At 45.2% G+C, this 23,533-nt stretch overlaps 1 protein-coding gene and 1 pseudogene across 1 annotated transcript; one reads left to right on the top strand and one right to left on the bottom strand.

The window, feature by feature from the left end:
- Positions 1-509: 509 nt before the first annotated feature.
- LOC129068735 (ribosome biogenesis protein NSA2 homolog) lies at positions 510-9,350 on the bottom strand. The gene is made up of 2 exons (XM_054571103.1): positions 9,343-9,350; positions 510-1,441 (listed from the first exon to the last, which is right to left on the bottom strand). Exons 1-2 carry the CDS (start codon positions 9,348-9,350, stop codon positions 565-567), a joined length of 885 nt encoding a protein of 294 aa, XP_054427078.1. The 3' UTR covers positions 510-564.
- Positions 9,351-11,498: 2,148 nt separating this feature from the next.
- On the top strand, positions 11,499-23,168 carry LOC129068734 (protein scribble homolog; annotated as a pseudogene).
- Positions 23,169-23,533: the final 365 nt, after the last annotated feature.

The following is a 23,533-nucleotide window of genomic DNA, read 5'->3' as shown; positions in this document are numbered from 1 at the left end:
CTAGGACATTGGCTTCATTCCATTATTCGGGATATTCCTGCAGACAGGGTAAATCAAACTAATCTGACCCACATGCTCCAGGGACTTATGATTGCAGACGTTGTCCTGCAAACCAGCAGGGAACGAAGGGAGAAGAGGATGAAGGAATCTGAGTGTGGCTCATACGTAAGAAAAAGGGTCAGACTGGGAGGTTTTCTTGTGAGGTTGTGGAGTTTCACGGGGTAATGAGCCTTGGTGGTTGTTGCCTTGTGGGATTTCTGTTATTTCTCATTCCTGGTTTGTTTAAATATTCTCTCTCTCTCTCTCTCTCTTTTTTTTTTTTGTTTAAACTGCTTTTTTATCATTCGATTTCATGATAAAAATATCTAAATGATAAACAGACTCCAAAACAAATACCAGTTTATAAAACTGGACCATTTTAATGTTCTGTACAATAAAATAGTTCTCCTGATGGCTGCAGGCATGTAAGCTGTTGTCATTGTAGTAGGCAGAAACATCACAGTCACATTTTCCTGATTGGTGCATAGTCTTCAATAATTACGAGCTACTTGTATAAAACTGCTGTCAAACCAGTAAGACTGCATTTATACATCCATCATTTTCAGGATTATTGGTAACCTGGGCATACTTTCCCCAAATAACCTTGCCTCCTTGTGTCACAAGGCCCAGCTCGCTTACATTCACTTCAACGACAGTACCTTTCATAATAACACCCAAAGTTGTGTAAAGTGGGTATGAGGGATTTTTCTTGACGCCAAGTATTGGCAGGCAAAAGGTGGCTTTCAGTTCAGGATGTGTTACATGGGCTTTCTTGAAACGCAAGCCCATTGGCCTAATGAATCTTTCATATTTAGGTGGTTTTCGAGTAAACCCATCTCCAACAAAGCAGACTTGAGTAACCATCCTCTTCCATGCTTTTTTCTTTCTCTTTCCTGTTCGAATAACTTTTAATACCTCTGTTTCTCCCTGGGCACGAACTTTGGGCAGAGGGACTTCCCATTTTCCCGCTTTCTCTTTTCGTTTTTGCTTAATCATATTGGAAAGTACTTTAGCTCGGGACTGTCCCTCTCTGTCCAGTAGATATGCAGGTACTGCCCCTTGTGGAGTCTTTTCATCACTCCTTTGTTTGGTGTTTCTTTTTTCAGGCACCTTGATGGTCTTTTTCATTTGTATTTTCTCAGCATGGCGCTGTTTGTGGTAGAGCTTAGCCTTCAGACCAATCATCTTTTTTGCCTTCTTTGAACGTTCATGAGCCTCTCGACCTTCCTTCTTTCTCTTTTTCTCGTGGTTATCCAAACGATATCCATAGCGCTTACGGTGTAACTCAATAAACCCATTTTGTGGCTTGGTTACGGCCGCCGAGCGGCCGGGTGCAGTCCCGGGAGTGCGAAGAAGCTTCCAACTCTCGGGTCTCAAACACCCATGAACGAACTCCACGCAACTGGCGACAGGAAAGCAATATTCTCTCTTTAATTAAATTACATCCATCCTTGTGGGCCGCTGCTCTGCCTCCCTTCCAGGTCTGGGTGCTCCCCGGGGCTCATGCCAGGGGTTCCACGCCCGCCATCCTAGCTCCTCACGCCTTTCTGGGCCATTCCATCCTGTCTCCTGCTTCCCCTACTGCCTGTACGCAGATGACCCCGCGTTTTTTATATTCTAATCGTAAATGTATTACTCAATTTCTTTTTTATGCATAATTAATATAAAACATCATTTCTCTAAAGAAATTTAAAATATACATTCTGGGTAGCCAAGTTCTATTCTTTTTTAATTTTAATTTTTCAATTACAGTTGATGTTCAATTTTATATTAGTTTCAGGTGTACAGCATAGTGGTTAGACATTTATATAACTTGTGAAGTGATTCCCCTGCTAGGTCTAGTTAGTACCCACCTGACACCGTATGTAGTTATTACATTATTTTTTACTATATTCTCTATACTCTCTGTACTTTACATCCTCCTGACTATTTTGTAACTGCCAGTTTGTGCTTCTTAACCCCCTTAGCATTTTCAGCCAGCCTCCAAGCCCCCTCCCATCTGGCAACGCTCAGTTTGCTTTCTGTATCACTGCATCTCTTTCTGTTTTGTTTGTTTTGTCTTGTTTTTAGATGCCACATATAAGTGAGATCATATGACATTTGTCTTTCTCTGTCTGCCTTAATTCATTTAGTGTAATACCTTCTAGGTCCCTCTATGTTGTCACAAATGGTAACATTTCATTCTTTTTATCGCTGAGTAATATTCCATTGTGTATATGTATCACATCTTTATCCAATTATCTGTTGATCAACACTTAGGCTGCTTCCATATGTTGGCTATTATAAATAATGCTGCAATGAACATACGGGTGCATATATCTTTTCAAATTAGTGTTTTGGATTTCTACAGATAAATACCCAGAAGTGGAATTGCTGAGACCTCTGTATTGTTATTGTGGGGCCTGAAATTTTCCTTTTGACTTAAATAAAAAGTTAAGTAATATACTATCTAAAAAAAAAAGTTCTGAAAGTAAAGATTGCTGAGGAGAGCAAACCCTACCAGGTGTTTAAAAACCATGTAAAGCCTCAGTCAATGAAAGCGTGGCGCTGATACTTAGGCGGATCAAAGGAACAGACTAGAGAGTCACAACTAGACACATGCAAGTGGACAAACACATTTGGGGATTTAGTGCGAGATGAGAATAGCATTCAAATCAGTGGTCCAAAGATGATTCACAAATGATTCTGAGGAACCTGAATGGCCACTCAGAAAAAGGCAGAAGCTGGAGGCCTATACCAAAATAAATTCCCAGTAGATCTGAAACAGAAAGGAGAGGGAAGGCAGGAGGGGGGTGGGGAAAGAGAGAGAGAGAGAAAAGTCTCAGAAAGAAATGTAGTAGAAGTCTTTCTAACTATGACACCAAATCTGGAACGCACATGTGCGTGGGCAGGACTGATGAATTAGACTGCGTAAAAATATTTTCATAAACAGACTCAAAAGGTTTGCAGCTCATTTCAGGGAGCTAACTTTATTAATGTCAATATATAAAAAGCTTCTTTCAAGCAATAAGAGACTTTAATAGTCAAGCAAAAAAAAAAAAGGGGGCGAGGATACTTAGAGGCAGTTTGTGGAAGAAAATATATACAAATGGCTCTTGAACATGGAAGGATGTACAGGCTTTACTTGTGAGAAGCATAAGTTAAATTTTTTCATCTACTGAAGCATCAAATATCAAGCCATTTGGTAATGTAGCTGGCAAGGAAAGTAGGTATATCCATTTGATGCTGATTTTGCAATGTATGCCTTGTCCCATTCAATTCTACTTCTAGAAGTTTATTCTATAGATGTTCCAGTATATGTGCCAATTTCAGCATATATGAACAAGGTGATTTATTGCAGTGTTCAGAGGTAATAGCAAAACATTGGAATAAGCCAACTAACACTAGTAAGCAGATTAAATTGTTACATAAATACAATGAAATATTGAGTGAAAAAAGCCAGGTACAGACCAGCGCATATAGTAGACTATCAATTAGTGGAAGCTATTTAATACGGGAGAAATCAAAATACATTCAGATAAAAATATTTTAGGCTTTGGGGGCCATAGGGATCCTGTACACTATTGCACCTTATTTTTTAAGTTTACCATGCAACAGACCTCTTTCCACATCACTTCATATACATCAGACTCACTGTATTTATTAGTTGCACAGTACCCCAATTATTGCTAAAACTATGGAGAGGGTTTTTGTCATAATCCATGTGCTGCTAGAGCATGTCACGCCTTTAGGCACTCGTGCTAGTGGGTATTTTTGTAGGCTACATTGACGTACGTTCAGTTGCTGGGTCATATGTATTGTATTTCTTTAAAACTGATTCTGCTGTCTGGCCTGGGAAACACTCTCTTCTACTCTGTGAGTCCCCATCCTCCCACACTCCTGCCCACAGTAGCTATTAATCAATTTTTAAAATGTTTCCCTAGTTGATGAGAGAAAAATGGAATCTCATTTTAATTGACATTTCTTTATTAGTGAGAACAAATACCTTGTACTGTCTTTTTATTACCTATAATGTCCTATTTATAACAAAGCCAGGGAAGCGCTGAGAGCGGCAAACATTGGACAAAGGTGAGTGTTGGATACTCAAGTGTTAGGGGCCTGCAAATTTTGTTATATGCTTATAATATTTCATCATAAAAAGGAAGACTGTTTAGATCTCCTGAAAACTTTCTTTTACCTCCTCTCCCTACCCTCCCAGTGTGACTTGTCATTGTCCCCTAGTCAACTGTGGCAACTTATATGGCCTGTGAGCTTCGGAAGGTGTGACTATGTCTGATATGTCGTACTATTTTGACAGTCGAACACAGTGGGTTTTATGTGTCCAATACTTATTAATGGAACGAATGTATGAAAATTACTCGTTTTGAGAAAATCTCAACTTTCTGCATTACTGTGTTTGCTGTGTTAACCTGTTACTTCAGAAGGCTTTGTGATAATTCTGAGACATTGGCATAAATATGAGCAGAGTATTATAAGCAAACTTCATGGGGAGGAAAAGTATTGGAAAGAGGAGGATATACCAGGAAAGTTACACAATTGCTAGGTTAAATATATTATAAACTGCCAGCCTGATCCCCTGAAGTGTCTTAGACTCTGCCATGTCCCCTAATTATGTGTAAAAGACCTCGGCTCCCCTGGAACTCTGTTACTTCCTCTGCTTTGCTTTGTCGCGACAATCGTCTCAGTTCATAATAAGTGTGTTGGTTTCCTGCCTGGAACGTGAGCTGGGGCGGAATCCTGTCTGCCTTATTGTCTGTTGTCCCTAAAGCCTGGCGCGTAATGGGTTTTGATACTTATTTGTTGGGAAAAAAAATCAGTCTGTGCTTTTCTAGCTCAATTCTTGACTCAATTTGTTATTTTTAATTTAGAAATCAATATTGAGTCATTTCTGCCAAATTCCAGTAATGTAATATACCAGTGTGTGGATGTCCTTTGTGGTGGGGCAAGGGACGTTGGGGTGACAAACAGGCAGGGTGTGTACAGCAAGTGAAGACTTGTCGTACAACGCTCAGCATGTTTAAAATGCCTCACAGCTGAGTGTGTTTTCCCTGACTGTGTGTGCTTGATTTTAGTCTTTAGCCCAACCTCATAGCAGACAGTGTAAAATTCACTTTTTAAATCCTCCCTTAATCTTTTTTTCTTTTTTCTTTTTTTTGCTGTGGTAAAGTATATCAAACATAAAATTTACCACCTTAACTATTTTTTTAAAAAAGATTTTATCTATTTTTAAAGAGAGGGGAAGGAAAGGAGAGGGAGAGAAACATCAATGTGTGGTTGTCTCTCTCGTGCACCCCCCACCCCCTGGGACCTGGCCTACAACCCAAGCATGTGCCCTGACTGGGAATTGAATCGGCGACCCTTTGGTTCACAGGCCGGCGCTCAATCCACCGAGCCACACCAGCCAGGGCAAATTTACCATCTTAACCATTTTTAAGTGTGCAGTTCAATGGTCTGAAGTGTGTTCACACTGCTGCACAGCCGTCACCTCCATCCATCTCGGGATCTGTCACCTTCCCAAACTGAAACCCTGTCCCCACCAAACACTGACTCCTCAGACCCCCTTAATCCTGACCAAAAGGTCCAACTTTTTCATTGATAAATAGCCCAATCCACTAGAAAGAACATTGTTTTTGTGTGTCTTCTTACAAACTATAAGACAATTAAAAGAGTAACATGTATGTATTAAAAAAACTGATGTGTAAGCAGTGAAAAGTGAGTGCTCTCCTCCCCTCTAGTCTTCCAAACACGGGGAAATGTAAAAATAGTAACACCTTGTTCTTCAGAAGCCTGGAGCAGGTCTGCTCATCCCAGTCTCTCTTCAAACCACCTCTGCTGATGGATTTGTGGTGACTATTTTAAAACCAGAGATATACATTTCACCTTTGACCAAAAGAGTGTGAAGCAGGAGTAGAATTCCTCATCTGTTGCTTATCATTGTAATGGAACATCCATACCCCCTGAGGCACCAGCTACCTGTTTGCTTTCTGTATAGCCCCAAACTGGGAATGGTTTTTATATTTTTAAAGAGTTATAAGAACCAAAACAAAACAGGCAAATATGTGACAAAGATTTTATATGTCCTTCTATAGACAAAGTTTGCTGACTTGATTGCATTATTGGCCTGCGTATGATATTCCTACTTCGATTGTAAAATACTGCCCGTTCAATATTTCTGTGTTTCTTCTTTCCTCCCCTCCCCTCCCCTCCCCTCCCCTTCCTTTTCTTTTCCTTTTCTCTATCTTCTCCTCCTCCTTCTCCCCCTTCTCCTCCTCTCTCTCTTTTGTTTACCAACTTCACCTTTTCACCTTTATTTTTAGAGGTAGGTTGAGGGCAGGCTAATGTAGTACCAGCCTAGCGGTTGCCACAGGTGGGGAGAGAGAGGTGGAGGGATGTCGCCCCCTTGTGGTAACACATTCTTCCCAACGGCGACTTATTTCTGACCTGAGGCTGATGCTCGGAAGAGGTTGGTTCCTGTCTTTAGCTTTTCTTTATAGGACACTAAATATTTTGTCTCTCATGTTAAACAACTTATATTTAAGCAGTCTACGGTCTACTGGACAAGTATTCACATCAGAAGAAGTTTCCTCTGTGACCCCAGGCTATTTGAAACTAAAAGGTACCCCCATCATCTAATTTAACTTTTAGTCCAGCCTTTTTGTTCTTTTTAAAAAATTTTTAACTACTTTACTGTTTCTTCAAGTACAATATTCAGGTATAATTTACATGCCATAAAATCCAGGCTGTAAGTGTGCAGCTTAATGATTTTTGGTAAGTTTATCGAGTTATGAAACTATCGTCCTGCTCTGGTTTTAGAACGTTGCTCCTACCCCAAGAAGTTCCTTTACTCCTGTTGGTGCTCATTCCTCACTCCCACCACTGCCCTAGGCAGCTTTTGGCTTCTTATAGATTTGCCTTTTTTGGACATTTCAAATAAGCGGAATCACTTTTTTTTTTTTTTTTTTTTTTTTACATCTAGCTTCCTTCCCTTGACAATGTGTTTGCGTTTCATCCATATTGTAGCTTTATCAGTAGTTTGTTCCTTTTTTATTGGTGAGTAATATGCCACTGTATGGCTATATCACGTTTTTTTCTCCATTTGAAGTTGATAGACATTTGGATTGGTTCCACGTTTTGCTATTATGAATAATGCTGCTATGAACACTTGCCTACAAGTGTTCATGTGGATATATTATTTTAATAGCGGGGTGGAGTAAATACCTAGGAGAAGAATTGCTGAATCATATGGTAAATTTGTCTAGCTTTTGAAGAAACTACGAAACTGTTTTCCAAAGTGGTTGCGCCATTTGCATTCCTACCGGCAATGTATAAAGATTCTAGTTTTACCACGTCCATGTCATAGCATGATATTGTCTATTAAAACAATTCCAGTGGTTGTGTACTCATTGTAAAACCTCATTGTAGTTTTAATTTGCATTCTCTAATGCCTAATGATGTTAGATATCTTTTCATTGATTTAGTTATAGTTGCCATTCTTTTTTTTTTTTTTGAAAAGTGTCTGTTTAAATCTCCTGATCATTTTGTAATTGGCTTATTTGTCTTACGGAATTTACTGAGCTCTTTATATATTCTGATATATACCACTTATCAGTAATGTAATTTACATATATTTTCTCCCAGTTGGTAGCTTGCCTTTTTATTATCCTAATGGTGTCTTTTTAAAAAGATTTTATTTATTTATTTTTAGAGAGGGAGGAAGAGAGGGAGAGAAACACCACCTCTCGCAAATCCCCAACTGGGGACCTGGCCTGCAACCCAGACATGTGCCCTGACCAGGGATCAAACTGGTGACCCCTTGGTTTTCAGGACATCGCCCAACCTGCTGAGCCACACCAGTCAGGGCTCCTAATGGTATCATTTGGAAGGCCAAAAAAGTTTACTTTTTATTAAATCCTATTTGTTCAGCTTTTTCTCTTGATGGATCATATCTCTGGGGCCCTATCTAAGAGTATTTAGCCTAACCCAAGATCATGGCAATTTTTTTCTATCTTTTCTTCTAGTGGATCTATAGTTTTAACTCTTACATTTAGGGTTATGGTTTATTCAGAGCTAATTCCTGTGTATGGTGCGAAGTGAGATTCTTTGTTTTTTTTTCTTTCTTAACTCTTTGATTCTTTTTCTCTTTCACTCATTTTGTCTCTTTTTTCCCCCTCTCTCCTCTTTCTTTTCTCTCTCTTCTTCTTTCATACAGATATTCAATTTTCCCAGCACCATGGTCAATAATAAAATAAAAACTATGTAATTTATTGGGGTGATCACTTCATAAGTTATATAATGTCTAATCACTGGGTTGTATATCTGAAACTAATGTAATTGTATACATCAACAGTGATTGAAAAATAAAAAATTATTTTAAAAAAGAAAAAAGAGAACTGAGAAAAAACAGGGAGATAGAATGCACCCTTGCCTGACACCTCTGTGTAGAGGAAACCATTATACCATTCTGTCTCTTCATATGCTGTCTGGACAATGGCTTCTTGGCCACAATACGGGTCATGCATCAGGACAATTGAGTGCTGAGGCTTTCCTGTTGTCTAAACCCTGGACTGACCTTGCTCCCAAATTCTTCAGAGCACTCCATCATCCAGCCAGTGCTCGCAGTTAGAACTGCAGTGCTTCTTCCTTTTCTGAATCCAGCTGGATGGATGCTCTTCACCGTCACTGGGAATGGCACTACTCGGCACTTACTCCTTTTTCCCCAGTAGCACCTTTATATCAGTACTGACATATTCCTGTTGATACACTTCCATCAGACATCACCAAGTATGGAAATGTCTAACCACCATGCTGTACACATGAAACGAATACAAAATTGAGTGTGAATCGCAACTGAAAATTTTAAAAAGATTTTGTTTATTTATTTGTAGAGAGAGTGGAAGGGAGGGAGAAGAAGAGGGAGAGATACATTGTGTGGTTGCCTCTTGAGCGCCCCCTACTGGGGACCTGGCCTACAACCCAGGCATGTGCCCTGACTGGGAATCGAACTGGCAACCTTTTGGTTCACAGGACAGTGCTCAAACCACTGAGCCACACCAGCCAAGATGAATTTTTTTTTTTTAATTTAAATGAAAATTCAAAGCTGTGTACAAGTGATATTTCCCAGGTGGGTGTTCATTAAAATTTACCAGGGTTAGATATACCTTCCAGGAGTAACCAAAACAAATGTAAAGACGTTCCAGATTTGTAAAAAAGGTGTACACTTGTCCTTTATACAAATCTTTGTTCAACCGCCAGTTCCCAGGACCATCACCTACCACAATACAGTCCCCTCAGCCAGCTGCTTACCAGGCCATGGTGGCAAGGGACCAGCGCCACCCAACCCTGGCTGCTTAGCCAGGCAACGCATCCAGGCAGGGGGCTAGGATGGAGGGTCACGGACTGATACCTGGACATCTGAGTATTACGTACCTCTGGGTCTCATTTAAACCATCTGCTTTAGCTGTATTTTCTGAGCCTGTTCAGGGGTGGCGGTCCTGCCTCATACTGCCAGGTGAGTGTGGACACCCAGGTTCCCCATTTAGCCTCCATTAAGGTCCAAGTGGTGAGGCTCTTCCTACTGCTGGTGGGTGGGAGTGTGCAGACCTGCTCCCCACCAGGGCTCTAGTGACACCTTCATGGTTGGGACCAGTATCAGTATCTCATTAGCGCTCACACGTGGCCTCATTGCCATTGGTGGTGGTGAAGGCCTCCCCTGACTCCACCCCAGTGGGGACAGGTGTACCTCCTCTTTACTGCTGGGTTGGGGGTGGAAGTCTAGGCTCGCCCCATACTTGCCTGGCACCAGGGAGTGGAGGACTGACTTTCTTAATATCTGGGGTGGGGATGAAAGTCCCAGCTGCCTACAGAGCCTTCTCTGACACCAGCAGCAGCCACACGCCCTGGTCCCCAGGGGGCTGGGAGGCCTCATTACAACCTGGGCAGGATGAAAGTCTAGACTCTCCATTAGGTCTTTGTGGTTTCGATGAGTTATTTATTTAAACAAACGATCTCTGGTTTCTTCTCTGCGCCTGGCTTGACTGCTCTGACCCTGTGGTACGGATGAGAAGGAGAACAGTCATCTGGCTCCTTAAAATGAGGCCAGGTAGTCTCATTGTCTGACAACAATGAGGGGGGGGTCAGAGGGAGAAACAGGGTTTGCAGCCCAGATTAAGGCTTCTGTTAGTCCCCATTAGTGACGGAACGGACTAAACGTGCTGTCAGGCCTGCGGAGGACGGCGGCTGCTTTGGCAGCAGGCTGCTCTGGGTGCAAATTCTAGCTTTTCCACACATTGGCCATGTTACCCTGGAGGTCATTCAACTTCTCTGAACCTCATCTGTAAAAATGAGAATTGTTTATTTAACATGTTTTGATCCCCTTCTAGGGGCAGGTATTCGTTGGCCCTTTTTATTTTATTTTATTTTATTTTTTTGGTTATTACTACTCTGAATCTACTTAGTCGCTTCCCTTCCCAATATCTCTGCCAGGGACTTGTGGTTGACGGCAAAAATGGCCACACACTATTCCCCTTCATTAGCCATGACTTACGGTGTTGCCCTCACACATGGGCTCCAGCCTTGATCACCTGACTTGCTCTGGCCACAAGGAGGTGAGGCAACATGAAACACGGAGAAAAGTGGACTTGTGAGTGTGACAAGTGCTGCTGCGTGGAGCGTGCGGCACTCAGACCCCCGCGGCCAAGGCCAGGGGGGCCTGCGGGAGGGTGAGACCCCATGGCGCAGTCCCACCCCATCACGCAGCCGGCAGCTATCGTCAACCCCTAGACACGTGAGGGAGGCCACCCCAGCCCAGCAGTCGACCTTCCAGCGGACCACAGACACAAAAGGAAACCCACAGCCAAGCCCTGCGCCCAGAAGGGCGAACTGAATAAATGGTAACCCACTACACTTGGATGGTTTGTTACAAGCAATAGATAACAGATGCAAAGACCTCATCTTCCCATTTTACAGACTAGAAATGCGAGGCCTGCTTGAGGCCATGAAGCCGACACTGAGTCTCTTTCCACCACGCAGTGAGGCCCCTTGTGACATGCTCAGGCCCCTGAAGCAGGGCCAGTTACTGATAAGACAGGGGCGGGAAGTCCAAGTTCCATTTCCGCAACTCTCACCCACTCACTTGCGACTTTCCGTTTTCCCCATCAATAAAATGGGGCCACAGCATCTCCCAGGTAGAGTTACTGTGAGAATTAAATATTGTAAGACAGGAGCACACAGTAGGAGCTCTATATCCCACTACTTTCCTCGGCACATGGGAGAGATGTAGGGACCAGGTGCTGTAATTATAATCCCACAGGTGGAGCCCAACACCCACAGAAATGAAGGAAGTCCTGTCTGAGTTTCAGAGGTGGAAGACCCAAGGCTAATGGCTCACCACAAGGTGAAGGAAATGGAGGGTGTCAGAAGGCCGTGCGATCACCAGAATTCAAAGGGCAAATGGGCTCAGAATGCAGGTGCCCCGGGAAATAACTGCACCCAGGATCTGTGGACAGTTCTCACTGGGGAAAAGAGAGGCTGAGACGCCCGTGTGTCGCCTGGGGGGCGCCCAGGAGACAGCGCCCCTGCAGCGGGGCTGGCATGCACGAGCTCCTCCGGACCCTGGAACCAAGAGCTGGGTAGTGGGAGAGGATGCTTCAGAGGGTGCGGGGACGGGAAAGGAGAGGACACACACGACCAAACCGGACTGGCCGCCCAGGCTCCAGGTCCCTGGCTGGCCGGCTGGAGCCGTCCTGGGGTGCTCCCGGGAGAAAGGTGAGCCTCCGCGTGCTGACTCGTTCCACAGACCAGCGGGAGGGCCGGGCCCTGGGAGCCCGGAGGGACGCGGGAGGCGAGGGCAGGGGCCGGGGGTCGCAGCGTGCAGAGCCTTCCGAGTCTGGGCGGGGCCTGGCGCTGCACCTCCCGGGACCCCGTCCCCTCCCGCCGCCCCCTCCCAGCACAGGCGCCCCGGAGCTCGCGCGAGCGAGCCGCGTCCCCACCCGCCGCTGGGGCCCCGAACGGCGCTCCCGCCCGTCTGCACCCAGCGGGCCCGCACCGTGCTGAAGTGCTTCCGGCTGTGGCGCAGGCTACGGCCGGCACGTGGAGTCGGTACAGCTACAGCGCAGCCTGCAGGAGCTGCTCCCTGACCCCAACCAGCTGAGTCAGCCGCCCAAGCCCTCCTTTAAGCTGCTGAACCTGCGCGAGCTGGGCCTGGGTAACAACGAGATCCCGCGGTTGCCCCCGAAGTGGCCAACCTCATGCAACTGGCAGAGCTGGACATGTGCCGGAACACGGCCCCGAGGTCCCCGAGAGCGTCGAGCTCTGCAAGGCGCTGGAGACTGCGGACCACAGCGGGAATCCGTCGTCCGGGCCCCCAGAAAGCTCCACGCAGCTGCACAGCCTTGCTCATGAGGTCCTGAATGACGCATCCTCGCAGGCGCTGCCCGGGAATCGGGGCAACTGTGCTAACCTGGTGACCCTGGAGCTCTGGTTGAACGTGTGCAAGTCCTGCCTGTTCCTCGCCCCCCCACCTGCCCGCCGCACGGCACCGCCCCACCCCCACCCTGCCCCGTGGTTTGGATCTGCGAGGCTTGATGTAGAAGTGCTGCCTGACGCCCTGGGGCCTCTGCCCAACCTCTTGTCAGAGATGGGGCTGGAGGCGGCCCTGGCGCTGGGGCGGGGGGTGGCGCTGTTCCCCCACTGGCTGCTGACTCAGATCCTGCTGCAGTGGCTTCCTGACTGCCCAGGTCAGCTGAAGCAGCTCTCCACCCTGAAGGTGGACCAGACCCCCCACCCCCGCCCCCGAGCAGGGTGACTGAGGCCATCGGGGACTGCGAGAACTGCCTGAGCCAATCCTCACAGACAACCTGCTGATGGCCCGGCCCCGCAGCCTGGGGAAGCTGACCAAGCTGGCCGGCGTCAACGTGCGCTGGAACCGCCTGGAGGTGCTGCGGCCTGAGATCAGGGGCTGAGTCCTCCCCTTGAGGGACGATCGCCTAGTTATCCTGCCGCGGGACCTTGCCCGCACCGCTGAGCTGCCCGTGGTGGACGGCCTGGGAACCGGCTGCAGAGACAGCCGTTGAAGCTCACCCACCTCAACCTCAAGGCCCTTGGCTGGCTGAGACCTACCACGACGCCCAGATCTGTGAGGAGGTGCTCACCGGCTGCCTGAGGCCCCAGCAGCCCCTGCCCAGCCTTGAGGACGCGGAGCAGCGGAGCAGCTCTTCTAAGAGCTGAAGCAACACCCTGAGTCAGTGTCATCAAGGTCCCGGGGCCCCCTCAGGTGACAAGAATACCCAGAGGCAGCTGCTGAGAAGCAGGGCCTGCAGCATTGCGCCACACCTCACCCCAGCAAGCTCCAGGAGATGGAGATGGGGGTGGCAGCGTCGAAATGGCCCTCGCTGCTGTGGCTCAGCTGGTTGGAGCACTGTCCTGGAACCGAAGGGCTGTGGGTTTCATTACAGGTCTTGCCTCTCCCATCGATGTTTCTCTCTTTTGCATCAATGTATCTCTCTCTCCCTCTCTCTCTTTCTCTAAAAGCAATGAAAAAAATGTCCTCAGGTGAGGATTAAAAAAAGCAAAACCTGCGCAGGACTTGGCAGAGAAGCGTGTCCTGTGGAGGGTGGCCAGGGTGACACAGAGCAAGTCCCAGGAGGGACAAACAATGGGCCTCTGAAGAGGCTGCCCGAGCACCCCACCCACCCCCTCCCATGACCCACCCACAGCACCTCCCTGACACAGCTGTCCCCAGATTTGGCTGAGGCGCTGTCGGTCCCAAGAAGGTGCACTAATGAGCCCTGGCCTGGACCTGGTGCCCCCTGGGGGCCGGGGTGCTGACACCTTAGACTCGGGATGGGGGGCTCTGCCAGCCCCAACACCGCCGTGCCTGAATCTTTTAACCTGGGCGTTAGCATTTTAAAGCGATCCCTCAGGAGCCTGGCCGCGGACTAACTGCATCCTCCCCAACCTCTTGGCGAGCTGTATCTAGTCATATTTGTACAACCAAAGGCTGGTGGTTTAAGAACAATAACATTGACTATGCTTTACCCTCAAAGACTAAAGAAATGTTGCTTCCTTGATTTCTTTTTCGGACTCAGTGTAGACCGGTTATGGAGACCTGAGCCTTAGAGAGTTTAGTCACAGTCTCCCCAGAGGGGCTGGGAGGAGAGTGTCCAGCCGACTGATGCCCAGTTCCACAGGCACTCACATACGGGGGCACCAGGTACACACTACTGGGAGGGGACTCTTCTGCAGCAGTTTGTCCTCTTCGATTAAGAATTTTTTAGTTGCCACTCAGGCTAGACTCGAGAGACCCATCCTCCTGGCGTGTGTCTTTGTCCTCTGCTCTTGCTTCTGGTTTCCCTCGCCCTGACCACTGTTTCCCATCCGATTTGCTAAAATCAGCAGAACATAATGACCTGTGCAAACAGGACACGGCGTGACCTGATGCTCACAGTGCTTTCTTTTCTGTAAATGCTGGCGGCCTCAAGAGAAACGAACAAACACACACCAAAAATGTGCATTTTCTGGGTCAGTCACTTCCTGAGGAAAAAAATTCAGATTCTCAGAAAGGTGAGTACCCCTTGCTAGCTTTCCTCTCGAGGACCAGCACAATTCTAGCTTTCTGGTGGGAGTGAGGGTTGGTTAATCGTGCAGCGCAAGAACACGACTTTCTAAAGACCTGTGGCGGCCACGTCTCCACAAGCAGTTGTATTCCCTGTAGATGGTACACGTTGGTGTCATGGGGTATGGGGTATGTCTGTGTGTGAGTTGGCGTGGTGTGATTGTATGCATGTGTGTGTCTTCCCCCTGGAGTTATATCCCCCTTAGAGAGCAAAATGGCATACAGAGCCCCACACCGTTGCTGTGTCTTTCCACCCGAAGTGGGTGGACTGCAGTGCCACTCTGGCACGAACCGCACAGAGTTACTATTAGATGCCACAAGGTTAGGGACAAAGTCATTCGCAAGGCTGCCCTTTCTTTAGACACCGGCCCCCCTTTGGGGGTCCCCAGGCCACCCTTGTTTCCAAAAGATTGGCTATAAATTCAGGAGTTCCCATGACACCTTAAATTTGATAGTTCACTCACTATAAGTGACTCACAGAAGGCAGGAAAGCTCTGTACTTGTCATTACGGTGTCATTACAAAGGACGCACATAACGCGAGTCTGCGAGGACCCAGGCCTCTCCCCGTGGCAGCAGGGCTCCGCACCCTCTCGGCACATCGCTGTGCTCACCAAACAGCAACAGAAAATTCCGCTTAGCTCAGCATCAGTAATTTTTATAGGGGCTTCATTCTGTAGGCAGAACTGATTAAAGCATTGACCACGTGACTGACACAAATCTCTATCTGCCCTCCCCTCTCCTGGCCTTTGACCTTGGTTACCTTATGGCAACATGGTCCTACCTGTGTGAGCATCTACACAGGGGTAGTGTTTATACTACAGATATAGCAACAGTACCAATGCGTATATACCTAGTATTTGGAGGAGTCAGTGTGGGGTACAGATAGTAGGTTTTTAGTTTAAATATATTTCCCAATACATTTGACTCTCTGTACCGGTATCATAATCTTACCAACAAGGCCGGTGTTAGACCACATTGCAGTGATTGTAGCTATAACTGAAAAAATAAAGGTCAAAAGGTACCGGCACATTCCTGGAGTTCCTTTTAGTCATTAATGATTAGTCCAGTCCGTCATCATATCGTCTGATAAAAATGTCCCCTGGGGCAAGGCCACACAGGTGTGCAGGCTTCCTTTGAGGTTCAGGTTCCAAGGAAAGGAATGGCCTCAGCTATACAGGGCTGGACGCTGTCAGGCACCTGGCAGAAGAAAGCTCAGAGCCTTTTTGTGAAAAACACTGGATTTCTCTCATTGCATAACCCATGGGTTCCTTTCTTTACCCTCGGCTATTATTTCCCCTTCTCTACCTTGATACAGGACTAACGGGTGATTTCTACCACTAGGCCATATGGTACATTCGTCATTAACCCCGTCTGTGCCAGATGGAATGAAAGCACAACCCACTCAATCAGGGCCTTAGGAATTCTGACATAAAAGTGTAACAGCATATTTATAATTCCTTGTCTAGGAAGCATGCTTGCTTCTGTCCATTGCAGTTGCAGCGCAGGCTTGGAATTTACTGCCTCAGGGAGGAGAAAGTTGCAATGTGAGGAAGAAGGAAAACTATATTGTCACACCATTATCCCCCTGTGATGGGAAGAATTCCATAGACATACCAGCCCCTGCTGCCACCCCCCTCGCCCCAGATCCACCAGAGAAGCAAAGGGATGTAACGGTCCACGCCCTCAGCACCCCTGGGGTGAGTGTGAGCCAGCACTCCTGAACGCATGTAAACAAGCCCGAATTTGTGTACCTCCAGCTGTTTCAGACAATCAATGCTTTAATTGTCTGTTCGTTATCTATTAAGCCATTACTGTGAGTATGAGCGTGTCCCTTGTTCTGAGGAACGTAACTGGGCAGTCTAAATGGGCTCAGGGTCTTCTGCCCTGGTTCTTTCGCTGTGCTCTGGCATTTGTATCTACCACCTGGCATGCATCGTCCAGAGTCAGTGTCTATTCCTGTGAGGACCATATAGCCCTGTGGGGCTCCGGCATCGGTCTAACTCTATCCACTTGCCAGTCTTCCCCCAGGGCAACCCGCCCCACAGCCATCGGCCACTCCTGCGCCTCTCTCTCCCCGCCTCCAGCTGCCCCCGCTCTGGCAGCCACCGGTCCACTATCTCCATCGACAAGCCTGTTTCTATTCTGTTTGTTTGTTTTTGTTCTTCAGATTCCACATATAATTGAAATTTTAAGGTATTTGTCTTTGACTTATTTCATTTAGCATAATACTCTCTAGATCCATCCATGCTGTCGCAATTGGTAACATTTCATTCCTTTTATGGCCGAGTAATATTCCATTGTGTATATGTACCACTACTTTTTTATCCACCTGGCTATTGGTGGGCACCTGGATTGCTTCCGTATCTTGACTATTGTAAATAATGCTTCAATGAATGTAGGGGGGAATATATTCTTTTGAATTAGTGTTTTGGGGTTTTTTTTCCTGATATATACCCAGAAGTGGAATCACTGGGTTATAAGGCAGTTCCATTTTTAATTTTTTGAGGAAACTACATACTGTTTTCCACAGTGGCTGCACAAACCTGCTTTCCTACCAATAGTGCACAATGGTTTCCTTTTCTTCACATCCTCACAAACACTTGTTGTTTGTTGATTTACCAATGATAGCCATTCTGGCAGGTGTGAAGTGGTATCTCATTGTGGTTTTAATTTGTATTTCTCTGATGATTAGTGATGTTGAGCAGTTTTTCATGTCTATTGGCCATATATATGTCATCTTTGGAGAAGTGTCTAATTAGATGTGCTGCCCACTTTTTAATTGGGTTGTTTGTTTTTCTGGTGTTGAGTTGTTGGGGATCTTTATAAATTTAGGATATTAGGCCCTTATTTGATGTAGTATTGGAAAATATCTTGTCCCATTCAGTAGGTTGTCTTTTTGTTTTGTCGATGGTTTTCTTTGCTGTGCAAAAACTTTTGAGTCTGATGTAGTCTCATTTGTTTATTTTTGCTTTTGTTTCCCTTGCCCAAGGAGATATGTCAGAAAAAATATTGCTAAGAGAAATGTCAGAGACTTTACTGCCTATGTTTTCTTTTAGGAGTTTTATGGTTTCAGGTTTTACATTTAAGTCTTAATCCATTTTGAGTTTTTTATATGGTATAGAAGGTGGTCTGGTTTTATTTTTTTTGCATGTATCTGTCCAATTTTCCCAGCACCATTTATTGAATAGACCTTCTTTGCACCGCTGTATGTTCTTGCTTTCTTTGTCATAGATTGATTGACCACACAGGTATGGGTCTATTTCTTAGCTCTCTATTTGGCCCCATTGATCTATGTGTTTTTCATGCCAGTGCCATGCTGTTTAGATTACTATAGCCTCCTATAATTTGATAACAGGTAGTGTGATACTGTGCACTTTATTCTTCTTCAAGATTGCTGTCACTATTTGGGGGTCTTTTGTGTTTCCATACAAATTTTTGGATTGTTTCCTTTCTACTCCTGTTAAAAATGCCATTGGCATTTGGATACAAATTGCTTTCAGTAGTATGGACATGTTAATGATTTTAATTCTTCCTATACATGAGCATGGTATATGTTTCCATTTATTGGTATTTTCTTAAATTTCTTTCTTCAATATCTTATAATTTCCTGAGTGCAGATCTTCTATGTCTTTGGTTAAATTTATATCTAGGTATTATCTTTTATTGTTGGTGCAATTGTTTTCTTAGTTTCACTTTTGGTGGGATTGTTTTCTTAGTTTCACTTTCTCATAATTTATTATTGGTATATACAAATACAACCACTTTCTGAATATTTATTTTGTATCCTGCTGCTTTACTGAATTCACTTATCAGTTCTAGTAGTGTTTTTATGGAATCATTAGAGTTCTCTATATACAGTGTCATGCCATTTGCAAACAATTACAGTATGAGATTTTACCCTTTCTTTCCCGATTTGGATGCCTTTTATTGCTGTGGCTAGGACGTCCAGTATCATGTTTAATAACAGCAGTGAGAGTGGACGTCCTTGTCTTGTTCCTGACCTTAAGGAAAATGCTTTCAGTTTTTCCCCTTTGAATATGATGTTGGATGTGGGTTGGTCATTTATGGCTTTTATTAAGAGAGGTATGTTCCCTCTATTCTCACTTTGCTGAGAGTTTTTATTATAACTTGGTCCTGGATTTTATTAAATGCTTTTTCTGCATCTATTGATATGATTATGTGGTTTTTATCCTTCATTTTCTTTGTGGTGTATCATGTTAATTGATTTGTGATTGTTGAACCATTCTTATAGCCCATGAATAAATTCCACTTGATTATGGTGTATGATCTTTTTAATGTATTGCTGATTTTGGTTTGTTAATATTCTGTAGAGGATTTTAGCATCTATTTTCATCAGGGATATTGGCTTATAATTTTCTTTCTTTGTAGCGTTTTTATCTGGTTTTGAATTAAGATAATGCTTGTCTTGTAAAATGAGTGTGTGAGCCTCCCCTCCTTTTGAATTTTTTGGAATAGTTTGAGAAGGAAAGGTGTTAGTTCTTCTTTGAATGTTTGGTAAAATTCACCTGTGAAGCCATTTGGCCCCAGACTTTTGTTTGTTGGGAGCTTTTTTTAAATTACTGCTGCAATTTCACTGGATATAATCTATCTTTCAGATATTCTGATTCCTCTTGATTCAGTCTTGGGGGCTCGTCTGTTTATGGAAACTTATTCACTTCTTTCAGATTTTCCAATGTGTTGGTATATAATTGTTTGCAGTATTTTCTTAGAATACGTTGTATTCCTGTGGTGTCAGTTGTTAAGTTTCCTCTTTCCTTTCTGATTTTATTTATTTGAGTCCTGTATCTTTTTTTCTTGATGAGTCTGGTTAAAAACATCAATATTGTTTATCTTTTCAGAGAAGCACCTTTTGGTTTTGTTGATCTTTTGTAATTGTTTTATTTTTAGATTCTATTTTATTTGTTTCTGCTCTGATCTTAATTATTTTTTCCCTTCTACTCACTTTGGGCTTTGTTGTTCCTTTCTAGTTCCTTTAAGTGAAGGTTAAATTCTTAATTTGAGATTTTTCTTGTTTCTTGAGGTAGGCCTGTATTGCTATGAATTTCCCTTAGAAATGCTTTAATTGTATCCCATAGATTTTGAGCTGTTGTGTTCTCATTTTCATTTGTCTCAAGGTATCTTTTGATTTGTACCTTGAGCTCATTGTTAACCCATTCATTACTTAGTTAACATGTTATTTAGCCCCCGTATGTTTGTGTGGTTTTCAGTTTTTTGTAATTGTTTTATAGTTTCATACATTGTGGTCAGAGAAGATGCTTGAAATGATTTCAGTCTTCTTACAATTATCAAGATTTGTTTTTTGGACTAACATGTGGTCTATCCTGGAAAATGTTGTATGTGCACTTTAGGGTATATGCTGCAGTTTTAGGGTATAATGCTCTGAAAACATCAATTAAATCCATCTGGTCTAATGGGTCACGTTAGACTGCTGTTTTCTTGTTGACTTTTTGTCTGGAAGACCTATCCATTGATATCAATGGGGTATTAAAGTTTCCTGCTATGATCGTATTACTGTTGATCTCTCCCTTTATTTGCATCAATATTTGCTTGATATATTTAGGTGCTCCTATGTTGGGTACATAAATGTTTACAAGGGCTATTTTGTTTTCCTGACTATGCATGAGGTTTTCTATTTCATATCCTCTGGTTCCATTTTAGATTGAAATTCCATCACACTGCCTTTGCCCCCCGAGGGGTGGGGACAGTACCCACCCCCAGGAGAACCTGATTGTATGGGTACGGTTTGGGGAGGAAACAGGATTCAGAAACGGGAAAGGGGGAGCCGCCTTTGGCCCATGAAAATCAAGAAACCCAGTGCCAAGGGCAGGAGAGGGTGTGCTGGGTGTGCTGGGTGTGGCAGGGGGCGGTGGGAAGGCTGAAGCTCTGGGGGAGGCACCAAGCGGGCGGGGTGCCCCCGTGTCTCCCGTGTGTGGGAAGCTGCAGGGACTGGAAACCTCCCTGGTGGCCCTGCTTTGAGCAGACTGAGGGGGCCGTGGGCGCGCTGCTCCTCTGGGGGACACGTGAACTGCAAGTCAGGGACCTTAGGGGGAAGTCTAAGAATAGTGACAGACACTACATTCTAGGCCCCAGGGGAAGGTCCACGCTGCCAGAAGAGAACAATTGGTAAATTGGACTTCATTAAAATTATGACCATCTGCTCTGTAAAAGGCACTGTTAAGAGAATGAAAAGACAAGCCACAGACTGGGAGAAATATTTGCAAAACAGTTATCTCATAAAGAACTGGCAACCAAACTATATGAAGCAAACTTAAAGTTTAACAGTAAGAAAATAAACAACCCAATTTAAAAATGGGCAAAAGATGTGACCAGACACCTCACCAATGAAGATATATACAAAGAAGAATAGACACATGAAAAATGCTCAACATCATAGTCGTTCGGGAATTGCATATTAAAACAATGAGCTATCACTACACACCCAATAGAATGGATAAAACCCCAAACACTGACAACACAATGCCAAATACTGACGATGTGGATCCAGAGGAACTCTCATCCACTTGGTGAGAATGAGGAAGGGCGCAGCAACTTTGGACAGCAGTCTGGTATAAAAAAAATAAGTAAGCCGACTTACATAATACAATTGAGTAATTGTGCTTTTTGGTAATTACTAAAATGGGTTGGAAATACATGTCCACACAAAAAACAGCACATGAATGTTTATAGCAATTTTATTAATAATTGCCAAGAATTGGCATTAACCAGGACGTCCTTTGGGAGTTGAATGAATAAACAAACTGGGCTACATCAGTGCAATGGAATAGTACTCAGCAACAGAAATAAATCAGCTAGGAAACCATGAAAAGCCATGGAGGAGCCCCACATGCACAGTGCTGCATGGAAGAAGTCACCCCAAAAAGGCTACAGACTGGATGGTTCCAATTATATTTCTGGAAAATGTAGAACAATGGAGGCAGTAAAAAGATAATTAGTCTCCAGTCTAATTAAGAAAATAATGGTTCCCCCCCCAGGAGTTAGACAATGAAGTGGGCATGTGTATATGTATGTATGTTTAAAAAGTAAACCATAGACTTTATTGGAACTTCACCAGTTTCTCCGTTAATATTCTCTTTTTGTTTCAGAGCCAATCCAGGGTACCACATTGCATTTGGTTCTCAGGTTTCCTCACTCTCCTTTGGTCTTTCCTTGTTTTTCACGATGCTGACTGTCTAGAGGAGCACTGATCAGATTATCCTGTAGAATGTCCCACCGTCTGGGTTATGTGACATTTTCTTCATCATTATGGGTTATGGGATTTTGGAGGGAAATCTGAGGTGAAGTGCTCTTCTCATGAAATTTTGCTTTTATCCTGTGTGAGATTTGCTGAGTTTATTGAACCTATGAGTTGACGTGCTTCTTCAATTTTGGCCAATTGAACGTGGAGTGCAAATACTCTGCCAGGCTCAGGCCCAGGCCCAGGCCCAGGCCCAGGCCCTCGGAGGCATCGCATGCCTCCGCTTGCCTGTCCTGTGCTAACATGCAGGCCCAAGGTGCCCCGGAGGCCCACCAAGCTGCTCGGAGCCAGGCCACTCTTAGCCCACCTTGATCAAGGGATCCCTAGATGCGCCATAGATGCATGAGCAAGAACAGATCATCACAGTGTGCACGACAGAGCGTTAGTGTGTGTTACTGTTTGCAACAGCTGGCTGATGCAGAGCTACAGCAGCCGCAGCTTCTCCCTCCTCCCTCCCGCACAGCTGTGCTCCAGCCGGTGCTTTTGTGCTTCTCCCAGGGCACTGGCGGCCGGCCCCATCCCGTTACCTCCCCTTCTCTCCCTCTCTGTGATCCAAGTCTAAAAACTGCCCCAGAGCCAGAGGGCCAGCTTTCAGCTCCTTCCCCTCTCTCTGGTACTGTTACAGAGAATTGAAGCACAAATATATTTTGTACAGAGAGAAATATTACAAAAAGATTAAAAAAAACCAGTCCCCCAAGAATCTTATCTTTGCTCTATGTGAAATGATTTATGTGAACTGCCCAACCAGCAGTTAATTACCATGCAGCAAAATAAGTCTAGGTCATTAAATACAAGATTAATTAAGTTTTATTTACCAATAATATTACATTCCATTCATTACTCTTAGATGCCAAATAAAAAACACTGAAGGGATATGGCCGACCACTCTCCGGAGCCCGGCCAGGGCAGGGTAGACATGGCAACACCGGATGGGAGCTGGTTCTGTTCACTTCCCCTGAGTTGTGGGTACTCGGGGCTGGGGTTTCATGGCTCCGACAGGTCCAGGACCTTTGGAGCAGGGTGAAGCAGGAGGAGAGGGGCAAGGGCTCCGTGCGGGATACAACTGTCAGCTCCCACGACCCCCTCTGCCTACCTCTACCAGTGCGAAGCCTGGCCCCAAGCCCTGCCCTCCGCCCTACCGCCCCAGCCCGACTCCTTAAACTCCTCCCACCTGGCAGTTTTCCACTGTTTGCTCTCATGTTCTAGCGCCCATTGCCCCCAGTCAGGTCGAAGCTCTGTGATGCCAGCCACGCCACCCTCTACTCCCCTGGGATCTTGCCCACGCACCGGAAGGGTGCCAGGAACCTTGGGGCTGCAAGATTCTGCACACAATGTGCACCAGCCAAAGGAGGGAGATGCAAGTGCAGGGGATGGGGGCCAACCTGCACGAGAAGGAGGTGAAGGCCGGGGCACCTGAGTGCCCCTCCCGTCACCCTGACACGTGCAGTTGCTCCCGCAGAGGGTAAGGCTAATCGCACCTCGCCCCTCAGTCTTGGTGAACTGGAAAGTAGCAGATGAAGAGCTTCCCAGGGGCCGTGAGAGCCCCCCAGGACCAGAAGGGGAGCCAGCGTTTGGCGACCAAGGCCGCTGACCTTTCCTGAGCACT

The sequence above is a fragment of the Pteronotus mesoamericanus genome, unplaced genomic scaffold, assembly GCF_021234165.1.
Source record: "Pteronotus mesoamericanus isolate MK-2021 breed Mesoamerican mustached bat unplaced genomic scaffold, CSHL_Meso_final contig_22, whole genome shotgun sequence".
Lineage (NCBI taxonomy): Eukaryota > Metazoa > Chordata > Mammalia > Chiroptera > Mormoopidae > Pteronotus > Pteronotus mesoamericanus.
This window is presented reverse-complemented; position numbering and strand designations above follow the sequence as displayed.